Source organism: Salvelinus sp. IW2-2015, linkage group LG2 (assembly GCF_002910315.2).
Source record: "Salvelinus sp. IW2-2015 linkage group LG2, ASM291031v2, whole genome shotgun sequence".
In the NCBI taxonomy this organism is placed as follows: Eukaryota; Metazoa; Chordata; class Actinopteri; order Salmoniformes; family Salmonidae; genus Salvelinus; species Salvelinus sp. IW2-2015.
Genome location: NC_036839.1, coordinates 14,826,381 through 14,851,917, shown reverse-complemented (window position 1 = coordinate 14,851,917; position 25,537 = coordinate 14,826,381). Strand labels below are relative to the sequence as shown.

The 25,537-nt window shown below is 41.9% G+C and overlaps 2 protein-coding genes across 2 annotated transcripts in view; one reads left to right on the top strand and one right to left on the bottom strand.

Moving 5' to 3' along the window:
- Positions 1–4,556, bottom strand: part of LOC111975090 (histone acetyltransferase type B catalytic subunit) — a 10,112-nt gene extending 5,556 nt beyond the window's left edge. Inside the window, exons 1-4 of the mRNA XM_024003265.2 lie at positions 4,452–4,556; positions 3,761–3,832; positions 3,500–3,575; positions 3,210–3,330 (exon numbers count right to left, since the gene is read on the bottom strand). Of these exons, the coding sequence (XP_023859033.1) occupies positions 3,210–3,330; positions 3,500–3,575; positions 3,761–3,832; positions 4,452–4,476 (294 nt within the window). The 5' untranslated portion in view covers positions 4,477–4,556. The remainder of the gene's footprint in view (positions 1–3,209; positions 3,331–3,499; positions 3,576–3,760; positions 3,833–4,451) is intronic.
- A 3,007-nt stretch (positions 4,557–7,563) lies between these two features.
- LOC111975047 (electrogenic aspartate/glutamate antiporter SLC25A12, mitochondrial-like) overlaps positions 7,564–25,537 on the top strand; it is a 21,225-nt gene continuing 3,251 nt past the window's right edge. Inside the window, exons 1-15 of the mRNA XM_024003212.2 lie at positions 7,564–7,658; positions 8,200–8,253; positions 10,458–10,600; positions 11,276–11,391; positions 12,832–12,971; positions 15,904–16,050; positions 16,137–16,275; positions 16,688–16,781; positions 17,324–17,408; positions 18,656–18,740; positions 19,732–19,890; positions 20,793–20,845; positions 21,055–21,135; positions 23,942–24,082; positions 25,303–25,441. Of these exons, the coding sequence (XP_023858980.1) occupies positions 7,647–7,658; positions 8,200–8,253; positions 10,458–10,600; positions 11,276–11,391; positions 12,832–12,971; positions 15,904–16,050; positions 16,137–16,275; positions 16,688–16,781; positions 17,324–17,408; positions 18,656–18,740; positions 19,732–19,890; positions 20,793–20,845; positions 21,055–21,135; positions 23,942–24,082; positions 25,303–25,441 (1,588 nt within the window). The 5' untranslated portion in view covers positions 7,564–7,646. The remainder of the gene's footprint in view (positions 7,659–8,199; positions 8,254–10,457; positions 10,601–11,275; positions 11,392–12,831; positions 12,972–15,903; positions 16,051–16,136; positions 16,276–16,687; positions 16,782–17,323; positions 17,409–18,655; positions 18,741–19,731; positions 19,891–20,792; positions 20,846–21,054; positions 21,136–23,941; positions 24,083–25,302; positions 25,442–25,537) is intronic.

The window sequence follows — 25,537 nt, the reverse complement described above, 5'->3', positions numbered from 1 at the left end:
AAAGTATGCCGATTAGCCAGATAAGTATTTGCTAGGACGAAAACTGCAGTCTTATAACTTTTAAAGTCAATAATGCATTTGAAATAAACGTATTTCTTCAAAATGTAGTACGCGTTTGTTCTTTGATATAGTTGGATCATATAGATTAAACATGTCCAAGGTCTTTATTACAAAAAGACCTTACAGAGCAGAGCCTATCTAGTTTCATGGACTAACTGCTGAAATTGAATAAATCAGGAAATCTGTGGACATTATTTATTTATTTTCCGCTGCCATGTCTAATCACAGTTCCTACTGTTCGGTCATTAGGCTATGCTTCAGCCCTGATTGACAGAGAACACGAGGAATTAAAGTGGAAGAATACATATTTTTGTGCCACAAAAAGGAGAACCATTAGGCAATTAAGACAGTCAGCAGAGCAGAGCCGCCCGCCCCCCTTCCCAACCCCTTGGTGAAAGAGCACTTAATTGAATAAATTTACTACTTATGTTAAACCATGAATATTTTATGAAGTCCCCACAATAACGTATTTCTGCTTCTCACTGGGCAATAAAATGTAATGAATTGATCTCAACTTAAAAAAGCCTTGGGCATCCATAATAGAGGCCTTTCCTCTAATCCTGACAAACTCAATCAAATGAATTTGCCCCCACGTTTCAAAGAGCCTGGCAGACAAAGGGCCCCTCCCCCTGGACTTTTTACTCACTAGAATGTGTGCTTGGTTCAGCTGTGATGTTTGCATTGTATCCATTTCCACAAGGATTGACATGAGAACACCTTGTATTAACTTGCTAAGCAGCCCTTTCACACCATTTACATACGTGATGGGTATTACTTCTGTACAGAGACCCTTGCTGCTCGCCATTGAAAACAGGGAAATTAAGAAGGCCTGAACAAAATGCACTACAAAAGGCAAATAGAACACACTGCTAATTCCTCTCCTTTCAGACATCAGCTAATATCCAACTGGAAGTAATGCACCTGCAGCTGAATGAACAATTACAATGGTGAAGTGGCAACTGCATTTCTCAAGAACAAGGAGCTGAAATAAAAAGACCATGGACAAACAAGTCATATTGTCCAAGGCACTCTCCTATATACTAGATATTAAATTACACAATCCTGCATAAAGGAAGCCATAGTTTGGTATAGATGACGTAACAACGCATCTTTAGAACATTTTGTTTAATCTGAAAGCCTTTTATCGCCGGGATATAATTGACCATGTGTACACATCTTATTTAGAGTAGTCAACATGTTGGAGGTAAAAAGGCTGATAACGTGATCCGATTTAGTGTTCTATATATAGATTTTCTTTTAAACAATTCTCGGACTTCACCCTTATACGTGTCGCTAAAGAGGAAATACATTAAATTAGATCACACTCGGGGCCCAGAGAGGCACTAACTATTTTGCTAACGAACTTTTAAAAGTTTTTTTCCTCCTCGCTTTCTGCTTAGAGAGAAGCTTTGAGAAAAGTTATAGATCTAACAAATTACCTTTTGTTGGATTCTTTTCCATTCAAAATAATCATTGCCAATGACGTCGGCCTCAAACATAATCTACATATGGCCATAAAAACCCTGACCAGACATTTGTACGTGTTACCTATACATTTTACATCTAGGCTAACAGACACCAACTGATTAATTTTTCTCTCCAGAGTTTCACTATTGATGCCCAGTATGAAACAATGACTGAGAACAAAAATGATGTTTGACTGTGTGGAGTCCATCATTATAGCATTTGGCTGGTTTAGGGTTAAGGTGATCTCTGACAAGCCTTCCATTGGAGTAGCAGCTGCATGCTGAACTCTGTCCCACAGCACCCATCCTCTCCAACTCCCACCAGCTGCACTACACCCAGCCACAGTGAGCACGCACTCACAGACAAGCACTTCAGATGCAGCCTGAACTCTACTGCTCCCTAACTCTCTACCTCACACCAGCTGCACTAAACCCTTAACGAGGTGGACACTCGTGGGTCAACGCTGGCCTGGCCTTTATCATCAGAAATTATTCAGCCTTGCTTTTACTTCCGAGTACTGTTTAGTATTTGGAACAGTATAGACAGTTTTGGATATACTGAAATAAGAAAACTACTAAGGAAAAAAAGTAGATAAGAAAAACATTTGCACTGATAACTGATCGGTGTCTAAAAATAGGATATTGCCACTGCTTTTCTTATATAGAATGCTACTACTGTCAATGCATTTCACACGTCAATGTGTGTCAATGCATTTCACGGGTCATCCGGGTTAGGTGACAGTTTGTCCTTAACTGACTTGACTGGTTAAATAAAAAGTTAAATAAAATAAAAAACGTTACACCTAGAAATGCTGTAATTATATAAGTTAACAACATTGTCTTCTTGATATTGTGTAATAATGAAAATCAGCCAACTCCATACAATGACTAAATTACAATATGTTAATGCAATGTTACTGCAGCAATTACATCAATGCTGTGTGTAAAGCCAGTGAAGGGTTATTGGCCATTACTTTATACAGAATAGCTGATGACCAAGAAGACTTTGGCAGAGGTTCCGAACTGTAGTTGGAGTTCATTCTATGCACCAAGTCCTTCAGTGATCTCCCTCCAGATAAAAACACACTTATGGGAAACACACCCTAGCAGGATATATTCCATTTCCTGCAGCCTATCACAGAACCACTCAAATCAATGGCTGAGCCAACACCCCCCCAGATCCAACTCTGATCCTTTCCTTTAGGGAGGGAGGGATAGGATTAGCGTACCAATGGCCCATGTGGCCTATGATAGACTGTGAGTCATCTGACAAAACATGAGATCTCTTATCTGCTGCATAATACCACCACTAAGAGTGAGGTTCTGGATCACTCCAGAAGGCCCACAGAAACATGCACAAAGCAACCCAACGAAAAGGCTCACAAAACAGCTCACCTCAAACTAAAGCAGGCTGGGAAACTGGACAAGTTTCAGAAGAGAAGATACTAGAAGGGTACTGAGGGTGGTTAGTCACCTGACCAGGAAAAACTATAGTCTATCATCACCAAGACCCAGAGTTTTCCCTGGTCAAGTCATGTGGTCGAGAAAACCTTATTCACAATATGATGGGGCCCCATCTCTGAATGCCTATAGTTTGACAGGACATCTCTTTTTTAGGTAACGGAGTCAGTGTTACCGCACTTGGCATAAGTAACAAAGGGCATCATTTCAAACAACTCTTACCTCCACACAGTCAAACTTTTCTGTGACTCTGGCTGAGTATTTCACTTTGAAGAGGGTGCTCAGGTTCCCAGCACTGTAGTACAGCTGAATCTGAAGGCCTTTGTATCCAAAAGCCACCTCACTGAGAAAAAAAAGTGAATAAATATGTTAGCATTCACATAATCCTGTTATTAACGGTTTAGTCATGCAACCAGAACACAGATGCAGAATTCACATGCAGATGACATTCACACAGACCTCKGGTTTGATATTCACACAGACCTCAGGGTTGAATCAGGTTTGATACTCACTCATCACCATAAAGCTGGTGGCTGTACTCTGGATGGAATGTCGTGCTTTCATCCTCCAAATCATCTGCGAAACGGACTGAGATAAATAGGTGTTGTTAATTCTTTGAGTTAGAGGGTGTTGTCAATAATCAGTCAACATAAAATATTGCATTATGAATATGAAACACTCAATGTGTAATCTACCAAACTACACATTCCAGCGAAAGTAGCTACTTTCTCTCAACATCAACAAAGCTAAATAAGTAGATGAATGAAACAAACCTAGTTTTAAGCTGATTGCTTCGTTGGTGTCACACTTATATTCTGCCAACTTCTTCTCCATTGGGTTCATCCCTATGGATCAAAACAAACAATTTCTAGCGTCTACATTTGCATCAATCTCCATTCTGATTTGAACACCAAGTGGTAAGTTTGCTAGTTAGCAGTAAAGCAAGCAATAGATAGCAGGCCTATTCTTGTTTACAAAGTTAGCTAGATAGCTAGCTTGCCAGCCACTGCATAGCTAGCTAGTTAATCCACCTGCATTGAACATTGAGCTATTGAAGCGACAAAACACACCATGGTGAAGCATTGCACAACACAGTCAGTCGCTAGCTAGCGTCATTTGCACACCAGTTAGTAACAAGCTATTGCTAACATGCAGTCAAAGATATTCTTCTATATGTGATGCAGTTCTACATTCGGGATCTGGCTAGCTTGTGAATAGCCACACCATCATCACTGACTCAGCAAGCTGGCTAGCTAGGGCCAGAGCCTCTGGCTATGGCTAACAGTTAGCTACCTAGCTAGCTTGTTTGTTTGCCATCTGGATTGCCTGTGACAGCAACATACCACGCCCTCGAAAACTCAAAGAGGTAAGCACAGCTGTCATACAACTTGTAATACAAACCATTAGACAGGTTTTGTCCATTTAAATCATTTATATAACGTAATTGATGTAGCTATTACTTACCCGCCATTTCTGTACACTGTTGCATCTCTGTTGTCGTCAAAGGCCCGCGGAAAATACGCACCAAGAACTTCCTGTTTGCCTACGTATTTCCGCCGCATCTGGTGTATGCGGAAGAAATCCCTATATTTTATCATCGCGCTCTCCATCGATTTTTTAGCATACCCTTCCAGCGGGTGCTACAGTTTAACCACAAACGATTGCGCATCACCAATCGATGGAAAAAATAGAACACTTCTCTGTACACGTGTACAAGTTATTATTTTACTGATGAGAGGATTTGATGCTGTACCTGTGCTGGTGTTCTATTCTATGATATTCTATTCTTTTTTTTATTTTTTATTTTACATAAGCTACTGGTAGGCTAAAAATGTGAATCCTTTTAAAATATACAACTTCATTTCCCCCCACAATTTAACACGAACTATTAACTATTGTTATTTATTTGATTTCCAAACGACCAACCTCCTCACACACACTAAAAGTTTAAATAAGATTTTAAAATTCCTCTGTGATTTACCTTTTATAGTACTCCCACAAAGAGAAAAAAAACATAAAGTGTACTGTCACGAAATAGCCTTAGAACTCCAAGAGGGAAGCACACTATGTTGTGGTAAACAAAATTGACCCTTTAAATGTCCCATTATGACAGTCCACCGCAGACTTAAATGAAGAATTTGAACCTTGAAAATTGTCTTTCAAAAAGTGGATTACAGTACAGTGATAGCTCAATAAAATAAATGGCCTCTCTGGGGGAGAGTGCATGGCTGAACACTGAACTGTGGTAATGCTGTGCTATCATCCCTGCCATGGCAATTCTGTCCTCCAGGAGCACCAATGACTGACCCACACAGTCATGTTTAAGCCACTATAATTTTACCCCTACCTACTACTCTGACAGCACTAGATTATCCCTTTCCTGCAACAACGCCTTTTACTCTCTTGCTATGTGTTAGGGTGTCAGTATGGAGGCAATACATGCAGCTTGATCTCTGACCTTTATGAAATATTTCTGGTGGAACCAGAATTGCCTTTCCTGAACTTTTGTCTAGAATTTGTGCAATGTGTAATGTGTAACTTGTTTGTGTCTGTTGATGAAAGACTGAAAGACTGAAAAACAGCTCCTATCTCCAGGCCATTTGACTGTTGAACAACCATCACACAATCTCCTATAGTAAGAGACAAATATAGACTCACAAATCACCCACACAAGCTCACGCATGCACACGCACACCCACACAAGCTCACACACACACGCAAACGCGCGCACACACACACACACACACACACACACACACACACACACACACACACACACACACACACACACACACACACACACACACACACACACACACACACACACACATACACACACCCAATCCGACTCCTGTACTCACATATACATTCACCCACATGCATACGCCCATACTCAGCCACTGCTGCTGTCCCATGTACAGAGGCATTAAGCAATGGACACTTCCCATTTCTTTTATACAGTTTTTCACACTGTGTATTCATATCTTCACATAGCTCATTCTAATATATCTACTACTGTACATTGCATTTTTGTTACACTGTTTATTTATACGCCGGATTCTTGATATAGCTCACTGTAATATATCTACTGCCGTATATTTCCTTCTTACTATATATTGTTGGTGTATATATTAGCAAAAATTGTATTTGGATTACTGATACAGTGCTATTTGGGTTGTTAATTGGATTTGTTTTGACATTCTTGATTTATTTTTTCTAGTTTTTGAATATTTATTATTTATGTACTTGTTTGACATTTTACTGCACGCTAGTAACACAAGTATTTTGCTGCACCCGTTATAACATCCGCTAAACTGTGTATGCAACCAATAAACGTTGATGTGATTTGTTGCAGCCTATTTGCGTTTGTGGGTAGACTGTGTTTCTCTTTTAAGCTTTATAGATTTTGTATCATTGTGGTAACAGAACATTATCATACAAAGCTTCTTCACAAAGCAGATAATAAAGTATGTTCTTATGCAATAAAAAAAAGCCGTGGATGGTTTTATGAGAAATCAAGTATTGGAACCAAAGAGAAAACAAGCCAGACAGTTGCCTTCTCAATTGTATTTATTCATGACATTTCAGATTCCAAGTGCACAAAATCCTTAAAATAATTTTTTATTAATCCCCTATAATAGTCCCTGGATACTGGGTGGACATGGGTAGTAATGCAACATTTGACCCTTGTGCACCTCACTGGAGCTCACATTTCAATAAGATGATAGAAAAGGTATAATACTTTTGGACAGCATAAATTGTAGAGGTTTTCACACAGTGGTCACCTTACACTTTGCGCACAGCTAGTGTAGCCTAGTAATCTGATGATTTGTTTTAGTTGAGCATGCATGCTATAAAATACTGTATCTGCAGGTTCAGATAGCCCACACAGTAGTGCATCATGTCCTTACATGACCACAGGAACCATGCCAGACTCTGCTGACAGCTAGCCTACTCCCATTGCACGACGCTTAAAAGACATCCTAAAAGACATGGTTATTTAGGTCTTCTTCAATATTGTCATGCTGTTATCCCAGAATCAAAAGTTACAGTAGCCAACCGCCTGCGCTGTTAGTCAACGTGACGTCACACCCAGCATGGCAGTAAAGGTGACTCTGCCAATATATATAAAAAAAATAAAAAAAGACTCTGCCAATATTTCTTATCATTAATGAGTATTACCTGTATTTAAGTTGTTTATTTCTATTGGATGAGAACTTAAGCTTATTGATGCGGAAGCATATATGGAGAGAGAATTGAGTTATGTTTACCTTGTTACAGCGTGTCGTTTACTGATCTAATGGAAGGTATTCCGCTACTTTTATTGTATAGCACCTGTCTCTTATACACATCTAGATGTGTATAAGAGACAGCTGTCTACGAGTCCTGTGTTATTGCTTTTTCAAACATCGAAACTTCAGAGACAAGCAACCGATTACTCTCTGCAGTAATGATTTTATTATATTGTAGCCAATGCAGAGTCGTTGCGCCCTATGTCATTCTCATACTCTCATTGCATTACCAGATTCATCAGGGTTTGGCATTGATGACTCCAACTGTATGTTTTAGGTCTTCAAAAGTGTCATGCTGTTATCTCCAAATCAAAGGCTACAGTAGCCAAGCGCCTGCGCTGCTAGTCAACGTGACGTCACACCCAGCATGGCGGTCAAGGTGACTCTGCCAATATTTCTTATCAGAAATGAATATTACCTGTATTTAAGTTGTTTATTTCTTTTGGATGAGGACTTAAGCTTATTGATGCGGAAGCATATATTATTTACTTTTTTTAAACGAACAGAATGGTCCTCTTTCAGCATCTTTCCGTGGGCACGTCGGCCTTGGAGAGCGAATTGAGTAATGTTTACGTTGTTACAGATTTTCGTTTACTGATCTAATGGAAGTTATTCAGCTACTTTAGTAGTATAACAAGTTTATTGCTGTGAAGGTCGAGTAGCCGGTTCAGTAATGATAATGGCAAAGGCGACTGTTGCTGCTGGCAGGGCTGATATTCAACTATAGACTACGAGTCCTGTGTTATTGCTTTTTCAAACATCGAAACTTCAGAGACAAGCAACCGATTACTCTCTGCAGTAATGATTTTATTATATTGTAGCCAATGCAGAGTCGTTGCGACCTATGTCATTCTCAAACTCTCATTGCTTTACCAGATTCATCAGGGTTTGGCTTTGATGACTCCAACTGTATGTTTTAGGTAGAAACAACCGCAAGAGGCGATTCCAATGCACTAAGGACTATATTTCTGAAGGTAAGACTGTCATTCACAACTGGATCTTTAACCCAATATTGCTATGGCACTAAAAACAATTATTTATATTATTTTAGTCTGAATGCAGCAGTTCAACTCTTATTATTATCTACCCTGCCTTCATTTACATATCTACCTTAGATACCTCGTACTGTACCTCTGCAGATTGATCTGGTACTGGTACTCCTTGTATATAGTTCCATTCTTGTGTATTTGATTTTATTCCTCTTTTGTTACAATTTCATTTGTATTATTATTATTTTTAACTCTGGATTTTTGGGAAGGGCTCGTGAGCAAGTATTTCACAGTACATTTTACACCAGTTCTATTTGGTGCGTGGGACAAATACAATTAGATTAGATTTAATTTGATTTGAAAAGAGAATGTAACTTTACATTGGTTGTCGTCAATGGTATAAGGTTATAACCTTGATTGTATGGTAAAGCTACAGTTGAACAAATATGATATTATTGCCAGCAGGCCTACTACGAGACAATGATTTAAGTCTCTCTCTCACACACAGACACACACACAGTTACACACACACACACACACACACACAGAGATACACTGAGTGTGTTGTGTCTACTGTCGAATACTACAAGAAAAGGTCACACATGCTTGGACTAATTCTGAATCCCCTTCACTGAGGAATTTGTCCTTCCCTGACTTCTTTTAGGCTGTGACATTGGCTAGGATTTTCAGATGTCTGGACGATTCCGTTGTTTTTGCTAATAATTTGGACCATGCATGCTTGTGCTTTACAAAGTCACACATAGTACCAAGTAGAAGGGTGTAAGGCCATTGATTGGAGGAAAATATGCCTCTAGCAACAGATAGCGCCAAGGAGGGACTTATTATTTTGACCTTGTACTATTTTAGGATCTTCTTCTTTCTTCATACAACACTGCACTGATTTATCTTGAACGCACACCAATTTATATTAGGCATAGCTGTTCTAATACACGCATGCAATAATTAGTCATAAACATATCCCAGTGAAATAGCTAGTTAATTAATGGATGAATGGGCCATTTTGTCCAACCTGCCTAATCTTATCAAGAAGCATTTGAGGCTTACTGTGAAGTTGAGTTGATGCCAAATTATGTAGTGAAGAAATGGGTTAATAAATTGCTTTGGAATTAATACTTTCACTTAAAATATTAACTAAAGAGTGTGCAGTGAGATGTGGTCTGAAATGCATTCTTTGTGAAGGTCTCTCTCTCTCTTGCTCGCTCTCTCTCGGTCTCTCTCTCACTCTCTCCTTGGCTGTACACCCAGAGCCTGGCCTTTATGCTGCCAGTTCATGCAGTGCTCCAGCTTGTAATCCAACCCTGACTCTGAAACTGACCTTTTGTTTCTTTAAGCCTAGATGAGAGGTAGCAACACCAGTGCATGGGTTGCATGTTTTGCAGCATAGCAGAAAAAAACAATGCTGTTCCTTTTTTCTTTCTAAGTAGTGCACATGGATTAATTTAGAAATATATTTTTCAGATGACTTGGCAGTCCCTTGCATTGCCACAGCTAAAGCCCTAATGTCACATATCATTATATACYCTGCTATAGTACTTATCTGTTACATTGTACTTAAACATCCCATATTGTATATTAAATATAGTATACTGCACTGCACTTATCTGCATACATGATTGTGACAATTAACCTTGATGGCCTTGATGGCTTCCTACACTATACTACAGCTTGTGCTGGCTTATTGTGGGTTAAACCACAAAACTCCCAGATTCTTCTGTATAGGGTATTATAAAGCTTGAACGTGTATTGAAGTGTTTTGAAAGCAAATCTGAAGTCTGTTTACTCACTGCAACAACTCAAAGAAATAAATAGAATACGATGAATTGCAAAAACAAGATGYTTTTGAACTATAATATTTTTGCCTACCTTTGATGCGATGTCTGAAAAGTACATGATGGGATTAATACAAATCACACTAAGTATAACTACGGAGACAAAATACATTGCTTTGACAGACACTGCATCAGGTTGTCTGAACAAATCATTTATTGTCATAAGTTTAAAAAAAATGTTGTCCGATAGCTGTTGGGGAAACAGTGATGCAATACAAATACGMGCTGTTTTGGGAAAGGGACTACAAGGAGGGAGTTTTGTATGAGTATAAGTTTGTATATTGAGTTTCTGAGCATTTATATTTAACACTAACCTGGATTTTTTTGTCTCCCCTTCAGCATGCCAGTGTGGTTGAGAATGGGGTGCGTTACATGTCCCCCAGGGACTTTGTGCAGAACTTCCTGGGTCTGCACAACCAGCCCGACCACAACCGCCAGACTGTGCAGCTGATCGCTGGAGTAGCCGACACCAGCAAGGATGGGTAAGTCTGCTCCCACTACGGGTGAGGTGGATGATCGTTACTAATAGTAACCTTGCTATAGAAGGACTTAAACAAGAGGTCCTTCAAGACATCATACAGCGAAAATTGAATTTTCTTGAGATTTCTGTGAGAGGAAAAAAGGATCATAACACACAAACACATTTCGATGACAGTTCCACTACCTACACGGATCCCAATGTAACCCATGTTGATACACACAATGTGGTTCACAATGTTACATGTATTGGCGTAGTGAAGAGAAATCCGTAGCAAGGAGAAGTTAGGTTAATGATTGGTCACAAGGTTGTTCACATTGCCTGAATAGCCATCTTTATCGGTTGTTTAACACCCATGCTTGTTTGATTGAATATCCACCTGATAAGATAAGCGGCCATATTATTTGCATAATGCCGAAGACTCGAGAAAGCATCTTGTTGAAATAGCACTAAACAGCACGTTCCTATCCACATTATACTGTAGACTGTAGAGCATGTTATAAATATGGGTAAAATCAAATGTTATACTTGAACTTTACTTGAACTTTTATGTAAATGAATCTGGTAGGCTATAGTTATTGGTGTGCTCAAGTGAAAATTCGAGTTGCTGATGTTCTTTGGGCTTTGTAGGGACATGTCCTTTTTTTCAGATAGTACTCTTTCTTTCTTGTCCAAACAGACTGATCTCTTTCCAGGAGTTTCTGGCCTTTGAATCGATTCTGTGTGTCCCGGATGCCCTTTTCATAGTTGCCTTTCAGTTGTTTGACAAGACTGGCACAGGGGACATCTCATTTGGTATGTACATGGGGATGCCCGGTGACCTGGTGTGTGGGGATGTTCATCCTGTTGGATCCCAGTCCTGTCTGCTTCATGTCATAACCATGTCATAGGTAATGGGGACAGAATCAGTAGAGCTTTTACCTAGGGCAATGACCACASACTTTCCCATTGTGTAATATCTCTATGCAAGAAGTGGATAACACAAGATTACTATATCATATTTATAACCTAGGACCTTGGGTAAAAAAGGTGCTACATAGCTGTTTTCAGTGTAGAAAATGAATGTAGGTCTCATGTTACTCCTAGTGCTCAATGTGTATTCCGTTTGTGTACTAGTGTGTCTCTCTATGCTGGGCTTCTGGAGACTGCAGAGTAGTATAGGGTCTGTCAGTCAGCTGCTTCTATTCTAGAGGTCTCTTCTAAGAGAAGAATTGTCTCAGCTCTGAGCGAGCTGTGGGTAATACCACATCATAACAAGTCCCATCTGACAGGGGGAGASATGAATCCAGCGTGTCACAAAAACAGGGAAAAAAGAGCTGTTGCAATGCTCATTGTGCACACATTGTGCAGCGCGGGCCCCCATGAAGGCGATAGAAAATGAAGGCAGTGCTCAGACACAGAATGACCTAGATCTGCTTAGAACTCACACAATATGAAGGCACTGGGATTGTCAGCTAGGCCATATTCCTTCTCTGTGCATATCAGGTTCCCAGAAATGAGGTAGGGACATACAGTGGGGTCTGATATTATTGGCACCCTTAATAAAGATAAGCATAAAATAAATAATTCAAATACTGAGCTATATTGGATGCTCAAGAAATTGGGGAAATTATATTATTTTATACTAATACAATTGCTGAGAGAAAATGGATATTCCAGCAAGGAAATAACCGCAAGCACACATCAAAATCCACAAAGAAATGGTTAATTGACCACAAAATCAACCTTTTGCAATGGCCATCTCAGTCTCCGGACATGAAACCCATTGAAAACCTGTGGTTGGAATTGAAGAGGGCATTCCATAAGCACAGACGAAGGACATCAATGATCTATAAGAATTCTGCATGGAGGAATGGTCTAACATCCCTCCCAATGTGTTCTCCAACTCATAAAACATTTTAGAAAAGGTATTGAAAGTTATTGAAAACAGGGGTGTCAGTACTTTTGACCCCTACCTTTTTGAGAGAAAAAAAACATACTTTTGAAACAAAATCTATTATTCAGAAACATTTTATAGGTATAAAGTTATATAATTTCACATTTGTTTTGGCATACAATATACAGTAGCTCACTTTTCATTGAATTGATACAGTCATTTTTGCATATCTTTAACAAGGGTGTCAGTCATTTCAAACCCCACTGTATATTGTATGGTTGTATGGTTGTTTTGTTTTGTTTTTTTGTTTTGTTTTGTTTTTTTCTCTTGATGTTACTCATCCATCTCTCATTTGGCAGCCAATGTGCGGGACATCTTCAGCCAGACCACAGTGCACCACCACATCCCCTTCAACTGGGACTGTGAGTTCATCAGGCTCCACTTTGGAAGTGACAGAAAGAAGAACCTCAGCTACCTGGAGTTCACCCAGTTTCTGCAGGTACAGTTTACAGTAGACATTACTAGACACCTTATGAACCGTACAAATACAGTGCATTTGGGAACGTATTCAGACCCCTTCCCCTTTTCTACATGTTGTTACATTACAGCCTTATTCTAAAATTTATTAAATACATTTTTCCCTCATCAATCTACACACAATACCCCATAATGACAAAGCGAAAACAGTTTTTTGAAATTTTTGCAAATGTATGTAAAAATAAAAACAGATATCTTATTTAGTATTCAGCATTCAGACCCTTTGCTATGAGACTCGGAATTGAGCTCAGGTGCATCCTGGTTCCATTGATTATCCTTGAGATGTTTCTACAACTTGATTGGAGTCCACCTGTGGTAAATTCAATTGATTGGACATGATTTGGAAAGGCACACACCTGTCTAGAGCTAGCCGCCCGAGGTGACCAAGAACCCGATGGTCACTCTGACAGAGCTCTAGAGTTCCTCTGTGGAGATGGGAGAACCTTCCAGAACACCTTTATGGTAGATTGTGGGCTCCCGAGTGGCGCAGCAGTCTAAGGCACTGCATCTCAGTGCTAGAGGTGTCACTACAGACCCGGGTTTGAATCCAGGCTGTATCGCAACCGGCCGTGATTGGGAGTCCCATAGGGCGGCGCACAATTGGCCCAGAGTCGTCCGGGTTAGGGTTTGGCCGGAGTAGGCCAACATTGTTAATAAGAATTTGTTCTTAACTGACTTGCCTAGTTAATAAATAACATAAAATAAATAGATTGGCCAGATGGAAGCCACTCCTCAGTAAAAGGCACATGACAGCCCGCTTGGAGTTTGCCAAAAGGGACCTAAAGAACTCTCAGACCATGAGAAACAAGATTCTCTTGTCTGATGAAAGATTGAACTCTTTGGCCTGAATGCCAAGCGTCACTTCTGGAGGAAACCTGGCACCATCTCTACGGTGAAGCATGGTGGTGGCAGCATCATGCTGTGGGGATGTTTTTCAGCGGCAGAGACTTGGAGACTAGTCAGGATCGAAGGAAAAATGAACGGAGCAAAGTACAGAGAGATCCTTGATAAAAATCTGCTTCAGAGCACTCAGGACCTCAGACTAGGGCGAAGGTTCAACTTCCAACAGGACAACGACCCTAATCACATAGCCAAGACAACGCAGGAGTGGCTTCGGGACAAGTCTCTGAATGTCCTTGAGTGGCCCAGCCAGAGTCCGGACTTGAACCCGATCGAATATCCTCTGGAGAGACCTGAAAATAGCTGTGCAGCTATTTTTCCCCGTCCAACCTGACAGAGCTTGAGAGGATCTGCAGAGAAGAATGGGAGAAACTCCCAAAATATAGGTGTGCCAAGCTTGTAGCATCATACCCAAGAAGACTCGAGGCTGTAATCGCTGCCAAAGGTGCTTCAAAAAAGTACTGAGTAAAGGGTCTGAATACTTATGTAAATGTAATATTTCCATTTTTTAATTTGTAATAAATTAGCAAACATTTAGAAAAACCTGTTTTTGCTTTGTCGTTATGGGGTATTGTGTGTAGATTGATCAGGGGGAAAAACGATTTAATAAATTTTWGAATTAGACTGTAACAACCYAATGTGGAAACAGTCAAAGGGTCTGKATACTTTACAAATGTTTTTTTAATCACTTGCATGCAGGAAGTTATTTTTCTATCATGGTTTAGATCAGGCCAGTCCAATGTCGGTCCTGGAGTGCCGAAACACTTCTGGTTTTAATCCTCTCTTTCTATTAAGGGACTTATTCAGACCTGGGACACCAGGTGAGTGCAATTAACAACCAGGTAGAAACAAAAAACAGAAGTGTTTCGAGCCCTCCAGGACCGGAATTGAACATCTCTGGTTTAGATAGACATGGGCCGATTTATAATAGCATAACAAATACCCAATTATGTAATGTATTAAAGCTGTAACACATATTTAATCACCGAAACAGGGAGGGTCATAAAGCCAGTAGTATGGCTGTGGACGTAGTTTGTTTGGAATGATGGGGCTTGTGGGTTCATATGCAGCTGGGTGGTCTGGGACTTGGAAGGGCTTGGCTCCACTACTCTACTGTGTGTAAACCCTCATAGCAGTTTGCGGTGGATCATGGTTGACTAAGGGTTCCCACTAGCGCGTCAAGGATTCTTGTGTGCGACCCCTTTTCATTCCAACCAACATTTGCTTTAGCTGTTATTTTACTGCTGATGTTTTTGCAATATTGTTTCCTGCTAATAAATTATTGAATGTGATCAGCTAAATCTAACATAGACATAAACAAAACTGCTGAAAGTTTAGTGGGTTTTTTTTTGTTGCAGAATATGTCCTGCCACCTTGTGGAGGTTACATAGTTCTCAGAATTGTCTAACCGGAATAGAAAAAACATCACTATTTGTAGAATATGTGCTGCAATAGCCCTCAATAGTGCAGCAGCCTAGTACAGTACCTGGATTTGTGTACCAAAGTATTCCCCAACTCTTACAAGATGTGGAATAAAAGTATACAGTATAAAATGTTACCATTGTCACGATGGGCTGTACTCTGCTATGGCCTGATAAGTTATGTAGATGAGAGGGATCTGCTGGTAGTATGTGATCAGCTTTGACAGCAGTGCTGACCCTGGGTCAGTGGCACCCCTGCTTCCCCTCTGATTGCATGGCTGTCCTATTGAATCATCCCTGTGCTCCTCCGGACACACCTGCCTGCTCTCCGGCACAGACTTGAGATCAGACTTCGGGGGGGACATGGTTTTCATCAAGACTCCTGAGAGACAGCTGTGATTACAAGAGCCAGGGTCTAACACCATCTCATCTGATGCTTCCACATGTGCCAAGCAGTGTCCGACATCATCCAACATCATCATCATTTTTCCCCCCAATGTTCCATTTCATCCCTGGTAATTTGACGTGTTTTTTGTCACGAGCCTGCTCTTTCTATCTTTCCTTTCATTGTAGGAGTTGCAGTTGGAGCATGCCCGCCAGGCCTTTGCCCAGAAGGATAAGAGCAAGAGCGGTACCATCTCTGCCATGGACTTCAGCGACATCATGGCCACCATCCGCCACCACATGCTCACCCCCTTTGTGGAGGAGAACCTGGTCTCAGTGAGTTAGAGACAGCTATGGTTTCCCAGTTTCAACATGAGATGATTGTACGATGAGACCTCAGTGTCTGTTCCTCTCCCCTTTAGGCTGCTGGAGGCAGCACCTCCCACATGGTGAGCTTCTCCTACTTCAATGCCTTCAACGCCCTCCTTAACAACATGGAGCTGATCCGCAAGGTCTACAGCACACTAGCCGGAACATACAAGGATACCCTCGTCACCAAAGGTAGCCTAGTCCTGCTCAAGTGAGGAAATGTGATTTCAAACATGAACTGAGGCTGTACAGTACCGTCATGGGAGTTTCACCTCTCTTGGCAGAATGGTGTCAGGAAACACAAGAACATTTTACCCTAGCTCTAAGTAAATAAGGTAAATGTACACTGTAATATTCTGTTTTATTAGTTTAGTCTGTTCCCTTAGATCTGTGGAATGAATAGTTGACCTGTTCTGATGGTGATAGTTACCTGTATTATAGGAGTTTACCCTTTCACCTTTAGACTGTACTGCTGATGTGGTTGGTTATCCTTGCAGCAGGCCTACCCACCCACTCTATCTCTAAATATCTAGTCTTAATAAGTGACCCCCTGTCTGTTTTTTCTTACATAACATGCCTCCCTCTGCTCCGTATTGTACCACAGAGGAGTTTATTAGTGCTGCCAACAAGTTTGGTCAGATCAATCCAATGGAAATTGACATCCTGTACCAGCTCTCTGGCCTTTACGCTCATTCTGGGTAAGGTTCAAACTCTCTCCAGTCTCAGTGACACATCACCGCTGCGTTGTCCTTTTTACTCACACGCATACAACGTGGCATTTGCGCTGCCAAATATTGAATTACTGTCCTCCACATGAATTCAATATATCTAACACATTAATCAGAAAAAGCTATTTTCAATAAATCTGTGAATGGAATAAAAAAGTTATAGCTATATTTATTGGATGTAAATTCTAAGTTATTACCTATTCAGTTTAGCAATAGTGGCTCTACTGGTTGATGTACAAAAGAAATCTAAGCATGCAGACTTTATGATGCCAGCAGGGAATATCTGTGTCTCACTGGCATTAAGAGAGCTTCATTTACTGCTTGAGTTGTGGGCATGTATCCAGCTTTGTTTGTCTGTTGTGTATACAAACTCATATTAAACCAGCAATAACCTCAAGTTATATGGCCATAAAATGTCTGTGGAAAATCGTGCATCAACTCCGTGTGAGGAATGCTATGCTGTGTTTGCTACTCCTGGCATAACATTGTGATTCTCCTCTGCTGTTCTGAAGAAAGCTCAACTTGGCGGACATCGAGAGGATAGCACCGTTGGAGGAAGGCGCACTACCATACCACCTGGCTGAGATCCAAAGACAGGTACCCTGCCTGAATGTCCACACGGCGCTTACCTACTGCCTTTTATTTGCTGCATCKCTTCTGTTCCCCCACCATGCTTTCTCATTAAAGAGCAACGAAAGGGAGTGTTCAATGATGGAATTAGCAGAGTGCTGATGTTTTCTCTTTCTTTGTGAATGTGCATTACACCACCTAGGATAAAAGTCCCCCCCCCCCCAATTATAGGTACAAAAGACGAATGGATTGTTGCGATGTTCCCTTTTTCTAAAAGCCTGTCCCATTTTATTCAGTGTAGACATATACATCAGACGCAATCATACACCTGAGAATCTAATAGGATGCTTTTATCAGGGTGGCTTTTCATGAGTCTGCTGGTGTATGAAGCCTCTGGCTAGGTCTGTTTAGAGTAGGAGGCTAGGAGCATGGTGAGTGTGCTGGCGAGAGGTGGCTCTGGGAGGGAGGAGGAGGAAATAGTTCCTGTCTTTCCAGACGACACAGCTCTGTAAATCGGACTTTGGTCAGGCCCAGGTCCACTCAACGTTCCGGGACTTTTGCTCGGAGGTCTGGAATGTGATTTTGGGAAAAGGGAAAGACACGAACATGTTGGCGTTCTCAGGTCCGCCATTTGTGGAAGTAGGGTAATTGCTTAAACCTTTTGATCAAGGCCTCGATCTCATTAGCATGCTGCCTTCAGTGAAAGCAGCTGGGTAGGAGGAAGGGCCTGGTCTGGGGGATGTTGCTCATTGCCCCAAGGAGGGCAGACACACTCCAACTGTTACTCAGCCAATGTAATAATTCATGTGGATGCTTATCTCTACATGGGAAAGGCTTGTGGGACTAATCTGTTACACGGAACCACAGAGAAAACAAAGGGGCTCCACTTTCAAGATCATGAACCAAACCAGAGATGAGACAAATAATGCAAAATCATGCTTAGTTGATTTTTTTTAAAGGAAAACCCTTGGCTTCCAGCCTCTGCCTAGCTCCATCATAATCAATGGATAGCCCTGGAGAGTTCTCCTACACAGCCATTTACTGTATCCGTAGCCAGATTGTCTATGTCGGTGACATACAATACTGGCTTATGAATAAGACTTATACCACGACGAGATGTCTACATTCCATAGCTTTCCTCCTCTGTTGAGTGGTCCATAACGTTTTTCTTTCCACAATGTATCTGGTTCACTACAGTTTAATAGAAGTCGATTCTTTCCTGGTGTTCTGATCCRRCGTCTTTCTCCACGTCGGTGTCTTTTCTCCCTCCACAGCAAGCTCATGGGGATCCTCATCGGTCCGTCTTGCTCCAGGCTGCAGAGTCTGCTTACAGGTTCGGTCTGGGCGCACTCGCTGGAGGTGAGTGACATGTCTGCGACAGAGACCTGGGCCCACTGAGGGGTAACCCAAGCCGGTCAGACTGGCGCACTGAGGCCCTGGGGCCGGTCTGCCCATTGTGCTGCTGTGCCACTGGTGGCTCCAGGCTGTCTTTGGAGCCGGAGCTTTGGAATGACACAAATCTTCCGGAACCGCACTGGAATCTCTGTCTAATTACACTGGGAGGAACTAATATAACAGCCATTGAGATGTGCGTGCGTGAAACCAACATGCAAGATTCTAAGAGTCTACTGTCTCAGTGGGTCTTTGATCTAGCAGCTCAGGAGGGTGATCAGTTCTGAATGATCAATGGACAGTTAAGGGTCAGAAGTCTTGTGAAGCATTGTGAAGACGGCGGCTCTCCATGGCGATAATGAGACCTTTCTCACCCTCTCTTGCTGACGAAGGGTGAGAGAGCTCTCTGCATGCTTGAGAGCCCGAGTCATTACAGGTCCTTTGATGTCAGAGACAAGACATGACAAGCCGCTGTGGCTAAGAGCTGCATTTAGGGCAACCTGCTGCATGGCTGCCTACTCAGACAGTAGACACCCTCTACACTATGGCTCTCCTGCAGACTCACTACTCTGTCTGGGCCTAATGACTGTTTTTAACTTCTTTATATGCCCACATCTCTCTATTTATCACTGAAGCAAAACACTAAAACACCAATCTTTAAATATACCCCACCTAAAAACGGTCTGCTAAATAGTTAAAATAATGATAAAGATATTTGCTGTGTCTGAATATATGAAGATCATAGGATATTATCACCAACAAGAGTATGTTGATGGTGTGAATGCAGTATGTTGATGGTGTGAATGCAGTATGTTGATGGTGTGAATGGAGTTTGTTGATGGTGTGAATGCAGTATGTTGATGGTGTGAATGCAGTTTGTTGATGGTGTGAATGCAGTATGTTGATGGTATGAATGCAGTATGTTGATGGTGTGTTGATTGACATGCGTGATTTGCAGCCACGGGTGCGACGGCTGTGTACCCCATTGACCTGGTGAAGACCCGCATGCAGAACCAGCGCTCCACCAGCTCCTTCGTAGGAGAGCTCATGTACAAGAACAGCTTRGACTGTGCCAAGAAAGTGCTCCGATATGAGGGATTCTTTGGATTCTACAGAGGTATAAACTAAAGCCTGGTGAATGTGTTTCTATTATGTAATGCTAGATACGGTCATCTGGTCCGGCGCAAATGGTGGCAAAACACATTTTTGTGCCAGTATCATCGTCAACATGTTTTGCATAATAACAGAAACATTTGCCTCGACTGTTCTAAATTCTATGGAAGGTCACATTGTCATTACTTAGCTAGCTGAAAAAGTCCCAGAGGTCAAAGAACTCCTGTAGTAGTGTCAGATCTATGTTTTCCAGTGTAGTGATAACACTGCTGAAGGCTTGTTTTATATATATATATATATATATATAACACTGCCACAGTGAGGACTATCAGATGAAGGAAGTCAAGACTGCCATCTACTGCTGCCTCCGCCACTGCAGCTCTTTGTTTATCCTCTCTGCTTGGCTCTCCCCCTCCCTCTTTATCTTTCCACACTGATGAGAGGGGGATTGACCGAGAGACAGACACGCTTGACGGTTTTCTGGCTGCATACCATGAGCAGTCACTCACTCGCTCCTTCAGAAGTTTTATCTGGCTCACTGAAGGACGGACGGTGAAACAGTATGGTGGTTATCAGCGCTATAGCACTGCCCCCTCCCTACCCCCACCCACCAGGGCCACACAGCTCTCTCTGTTCCACACCAGACTGGGATCAGGCCACAACAATGTTGAGCCCATACAACTGCCAGTTTCATATTTGAGCTTTTTGTCCATTTCAATGGGAGCCATTGTCGTTTGGTTCATCAGATGTAGCAGCCGTATCTGTAAATATTTATGGGTTTATTTTATCCGGACAAGAATCATGCAGATTTCATTGTGGTAACTGGCAATGGATGTATTCATTTCCAGTCGGAGTGTCTTCCTCTGTCAGGTAATCTAAATGGTCTCCATGAATACTGTTTTGCAGGTCTCGTACCACAGCTTATCGGTGTTGCCCCAGAGAAAGCTATCAAACTCACGGCAAGTCCTTACAAACCCTCCGAGTGCCTTCATGTTTATTGCACAATAAGGAAAGGTTATAGTATGTTAAATATGAATACAGTCTCACAGAAAATACAATAAGTCTTCCAAAATCCAAGGCGTGACTAGATGCACTCATTGTCATTATCTTTGAGCATTTCTTTCTTTAAAGGTGTGTGTTGTGCTTGCCTCATTCTCTTTTCTCACAGATGAATGACTTTGTAAGAGACAAATTCACCACAGAGGATAACACCATTCCCCTGTTTGCAGAAGTCCTGGCTGGTGCCACTGTAAGTATTGGTGTGAGGATGTCTTCGTAGACAGTCTGTCTCTACAGAGTGAGGGCTGAAAAGGCCTGTGTGCTTCATGTAAAGCAAAGGGAAAGCGTTGGCAGCTGCTACATTGACTCGTTTAAATCTAATTGATCTCGATGTGGGGGAACTGAAACAAGATTTTTGTTGAAACTAAAACATGATTTAAGATTTTCTCTTTCAGTTTATGAACATTTTGCATCTCATGGGTGTAAATTGTGGATTCCAGATATTGAGCTAAGAGAGGACATTTTTGTGGTTTTCCAACCCCTTCAACTTTCAGGTTTAGCTGAATTATTTCTGACTGATCTGGATCTACAATTATAAGCTTTTCATCTTCAATTTGAATTATGGACATTGAATTATTGTATATGAATTTAAGCTCTAATTCAAGTTTCCTGCCGGTGTATTGACATCCTAAATAAGTGGCGGAGCTGGATAAAAAGGTGCTCTTTGGTCTCTGAACCCTCTAATTGGGCACAATTTGAGAAATTATGTCTGTGAATGGACTATTTTTTACCTCAGCGTGGTAATTTGGCACGCTGTAACGTTTGGTGAGTGCATTGGTGGATTAAAGCGTGTAATTCCATCACCCTACCTCTGCTAAATGAGTCTAAGTGAAACGAAACAGACAGGGCGGGGAAGAGAGCCTGCAGGTTGCCTACGGAGGGCAGGGTCTGCAAGGTTGTGACCCCTGTCAGCCTGTAATTGGAGGAAGAAGGCCTGGAGGGCCTTGGATGGAGCTGGCTTTACCTCACTGTGATTGAGTTTGACAGGACTGCACATACCTGAGGCCTGATCTGCCATGGGCACCACAGTTCCATACACCATACATGTACAACAACAAGCATAGTCCCAGGCGGTATTAGATAGAATGCCCGCCTGTAGGGAAAACAACCTGTTTTAGGTTACCCCATTGGTTCACAGCAAAAACTTGACCCTTCTCAAATGCAATTTTCTTGTTGTCGGCTTGTTTTAGTCAATTACAAAACTACATCTAAGAAAAGTACAACGTGTCTAAAACTTACTTTCAACATTCCCTGCTCCAGAGGGTTCTCACTACTTAGAAAAACGTAATATTGTAGGGCTTCCCTCATGCCACTTTTCAGGACGGTGCTAGCAGCCACGTGAGTGACAGTGCTAGCTAGCTACCGACTGGAACTTAAGCTAGCCAAGAACAACAACTAAAAAAAAGTAACTATTCAGCTACAAGTAGTGAGTGGAGTTACAAATGGACTGTACTAAACAAGTTAAATGTCTTATCTGTGATTAAATGTTTTCCACACATACTGTAGCTACGTGTAACCTATTTGGGCACCGGGTCCCCACATTTCCCACTCTCCCATGCCGAATAGCCTGAAGCCACAGGGCTCTTCTTGCAGGTTCTATTTCCCTACGTGGGAGCATTGCGATTCATACTTGAGGATTTTTGACCTGGTTACATGTACATTGAACAACACAGCAGCATTTCTGCATTATTAAAWTTTTTTGTATAACAAAAAACGATGTAGACTTTTACAATGGGGGTGAATGGGAAATAATTTTGTTTTCCCCAATGTGTGGGTGTGGTCGAGGGAAATTCCTTATTATTACGTGAATATCGACTCGGGAGTATAGCATGCCATCTAGAACTTTAGATTACGGTAACCTTCTAGTTCTGGTGAAGGACTCCACCCAGCAATATTATCGTATCTAATATACTACGTATATTTATTTATGCTAGATTCTTCCCATAGTATTAATTTCTTGCACAGCAGATGKATTTGGTCTTCATGTAGTGGTTTCACATTGTAGAAAGCAAATGTTTTGCTAGTTTGTGGAGATGAACTGTAATGTGAGCCCTCCTGACAGTGAATAAGTGGAAAAGATAAAYGAGATAGGGACAGAGGGATGAATGCATAAATCTTCAGAGTAGCGGATCTTCCCCTTCCACTTTGAAATGACTAAATGTGCCTGAGCTTTTTTTAGGACAGCGCTCGGATGTTTACAGGATAGGACCCCTGCCCTCTGTGTCACCAGCAGGCATCCAGGGGCCTGATTCGATTTGGGGAGGGTGATAAATGTGCCTGAGTCAGAGTGGCTGCACCCTGGGGCGTCCCTGCCAGGGCCCTGAGCAGAGCAGTGTGATTCAACGCTCTCCCCTGGGAGTGGGGTGAATTGGGGAAGTGTGCGGGGCGAGGCTGGGCTGGGCCACTCACCCCTCCACAGGAGGTGCCTGGGGGAGAGGGAAGGGGCAGAGGGCTGTTGCCGGGGTCAGGGCCTTCCAGCCATAAGCAAGGCTTCTCCTCGCACCCTGCCTGTTCCTCCCTGACCCCACTGTTTCCTCCCTCAATGCCTGCTTGTTTCTCCTGCTCTCATCAAGACCACTTTCTGACAGCTTGACATCAGCACTTGAAAAGAGTGTCTTTTGTGTTTGAGTTTACCAAGCTAATTTGAAAATGCTTATTGGGGTGAAATGCTTAGACATTATCATCCTCACCACAGGCTGACCCCTGAGATGTTGTAAAACCTATTAACCCCTTCTTAATCATGGGACACAAGTAAAAACAAAACATGTATGATTGTCTTGATTTACTTACTGTAAGTGATTACATTTAAGTTTTTCATTATAATTATAGATTTTGTTTGTGCGACAAAGTACTACAGAAAGAGAGTAAGACAAAAATAGTGTATAAAATTGGTTCTGCAGATTGAGACCTATGATTTTATCACGCTGCTGTTACTGGTGCACTGTGACATGTACCATTTGTTTCTTCTCACCCTTAACCTGGGTTGTGRTCTGCAGGCTGGAGGATCCCAGGTGATCTTCACCAACCCTCTGGAGATAGTCAAGATCCGTCTCCAGGTGGCCGGAGAGATCACCACGGCCCGCAGGGTTGGTGCCCTGACCGTGGTCAGGGACCTGGGCCTCTTTGGCCTCTACAAAGTGGGTAAACCCCTCTACATCAGCAGCTTCACTAACACATCACCTCTTAAAACCTCTGTTATAGCCTAACTTAATAACCCCTGCATGATGCCACCGACAAGGTTAGTTTATGTTGCAGTGGTGTTGAACAATAAATACTGTATGACTGTGTATCAATGCTGATATTACATAAGACACTTTTGCAATATGAGAGTTCTGATGAGCAGGCGCAGTCTGCAGTAGGATGACTAGCTAGATTCCCTACTGATTGTTACGATCATATTATTTCTTTCCAAAACAGTGTTTAACATGCAGAGAGACCACGGCTGCCAACAACCAACAGTAAATTATGCTTAGCTACTGCTCCTTTCCTGCTCCGTTCTTGTCGGTTTACTTACATCTCAAGTAATGTGTTCATGGTTCATATTTTAATGAGTAGCAGACAATGTGGAGCTTGTTAAAAGTGACTGACTTCCTCCCTGTGGATGGGCCCAGTAGACCATGGGTCCATGTTAATGTAGTCTCTGTGTGTGTCTGAGAGACAGTGTGCTGGGCTGGGAGGGAGTTCTCTGGGGGCCCCGGGGGAACCATGGGGGGAGCAGCGCTGCCTGAGGGCCTTCTGGCTCCTGCTGTGATCAACCGCACTGCCAGGTTCCTCTGTGGGTTGGCTGAGGCTCACAGCCTGCCAACAATAATTCACTGGAGCTCCRAGGCCAGATGATCCCAAAGCCACAGCGGCCGCCTCAACCACTGCCTTACCTTCTCCACCATCAGGGTCAATCATATTTTGGAAGCTATTCAGTACATTAGAATATCCAGTACATTACAATATTCAGTACAGTAGTCCAAATCTGGACTAATGAGACCAGATGTCTCTACCACTTAACTAATTTGTAGTTGATGATTCCAAATAAACCTGTGCTATATTCTATACTGTATTTCTAGTATAGAATATTTTTCTAAAAGCATTATCCTAAGCAAATATCTTACAGAAATTCAGGCAGGTCCAAATGCATTTTACATTTCATGTACTGTACATTTCAAGTGTAACTCTGTGTTGTTGTATGTGTCGAACTGCTTTGCTTTATCTTGGCCAGGTCGCAGTTGCAAATGAGAACTTGTTCTCAACTAGCCGACCTGGTTAAATAAAGGTGAAATTAAACTGTGAAAATGCGATATTCTTGCGGGTGTAGTTATTTCGGGTTATATAAAATAAATCCTTTTGTGTTTGTGTGTCCTAGGGAGCGAAAGCCTGCTTTCTGCGTGACATCCCATTCTCTGCCATCTACTTCCCTGTGTACGCCCACACCAAGGCTGAGTTTGCAGACGAACAGGGCAGAATTGGACCTCTGCAGCTGCTCACTGCTGGTGCCATAGCAGGTAGCTAGCACTAACAACCACAGCTGCAAACCTCACCATCTCAACCAATAGACATAGTATAGTATACTAGAGACCTGAATAAATGCTTCAATCAAT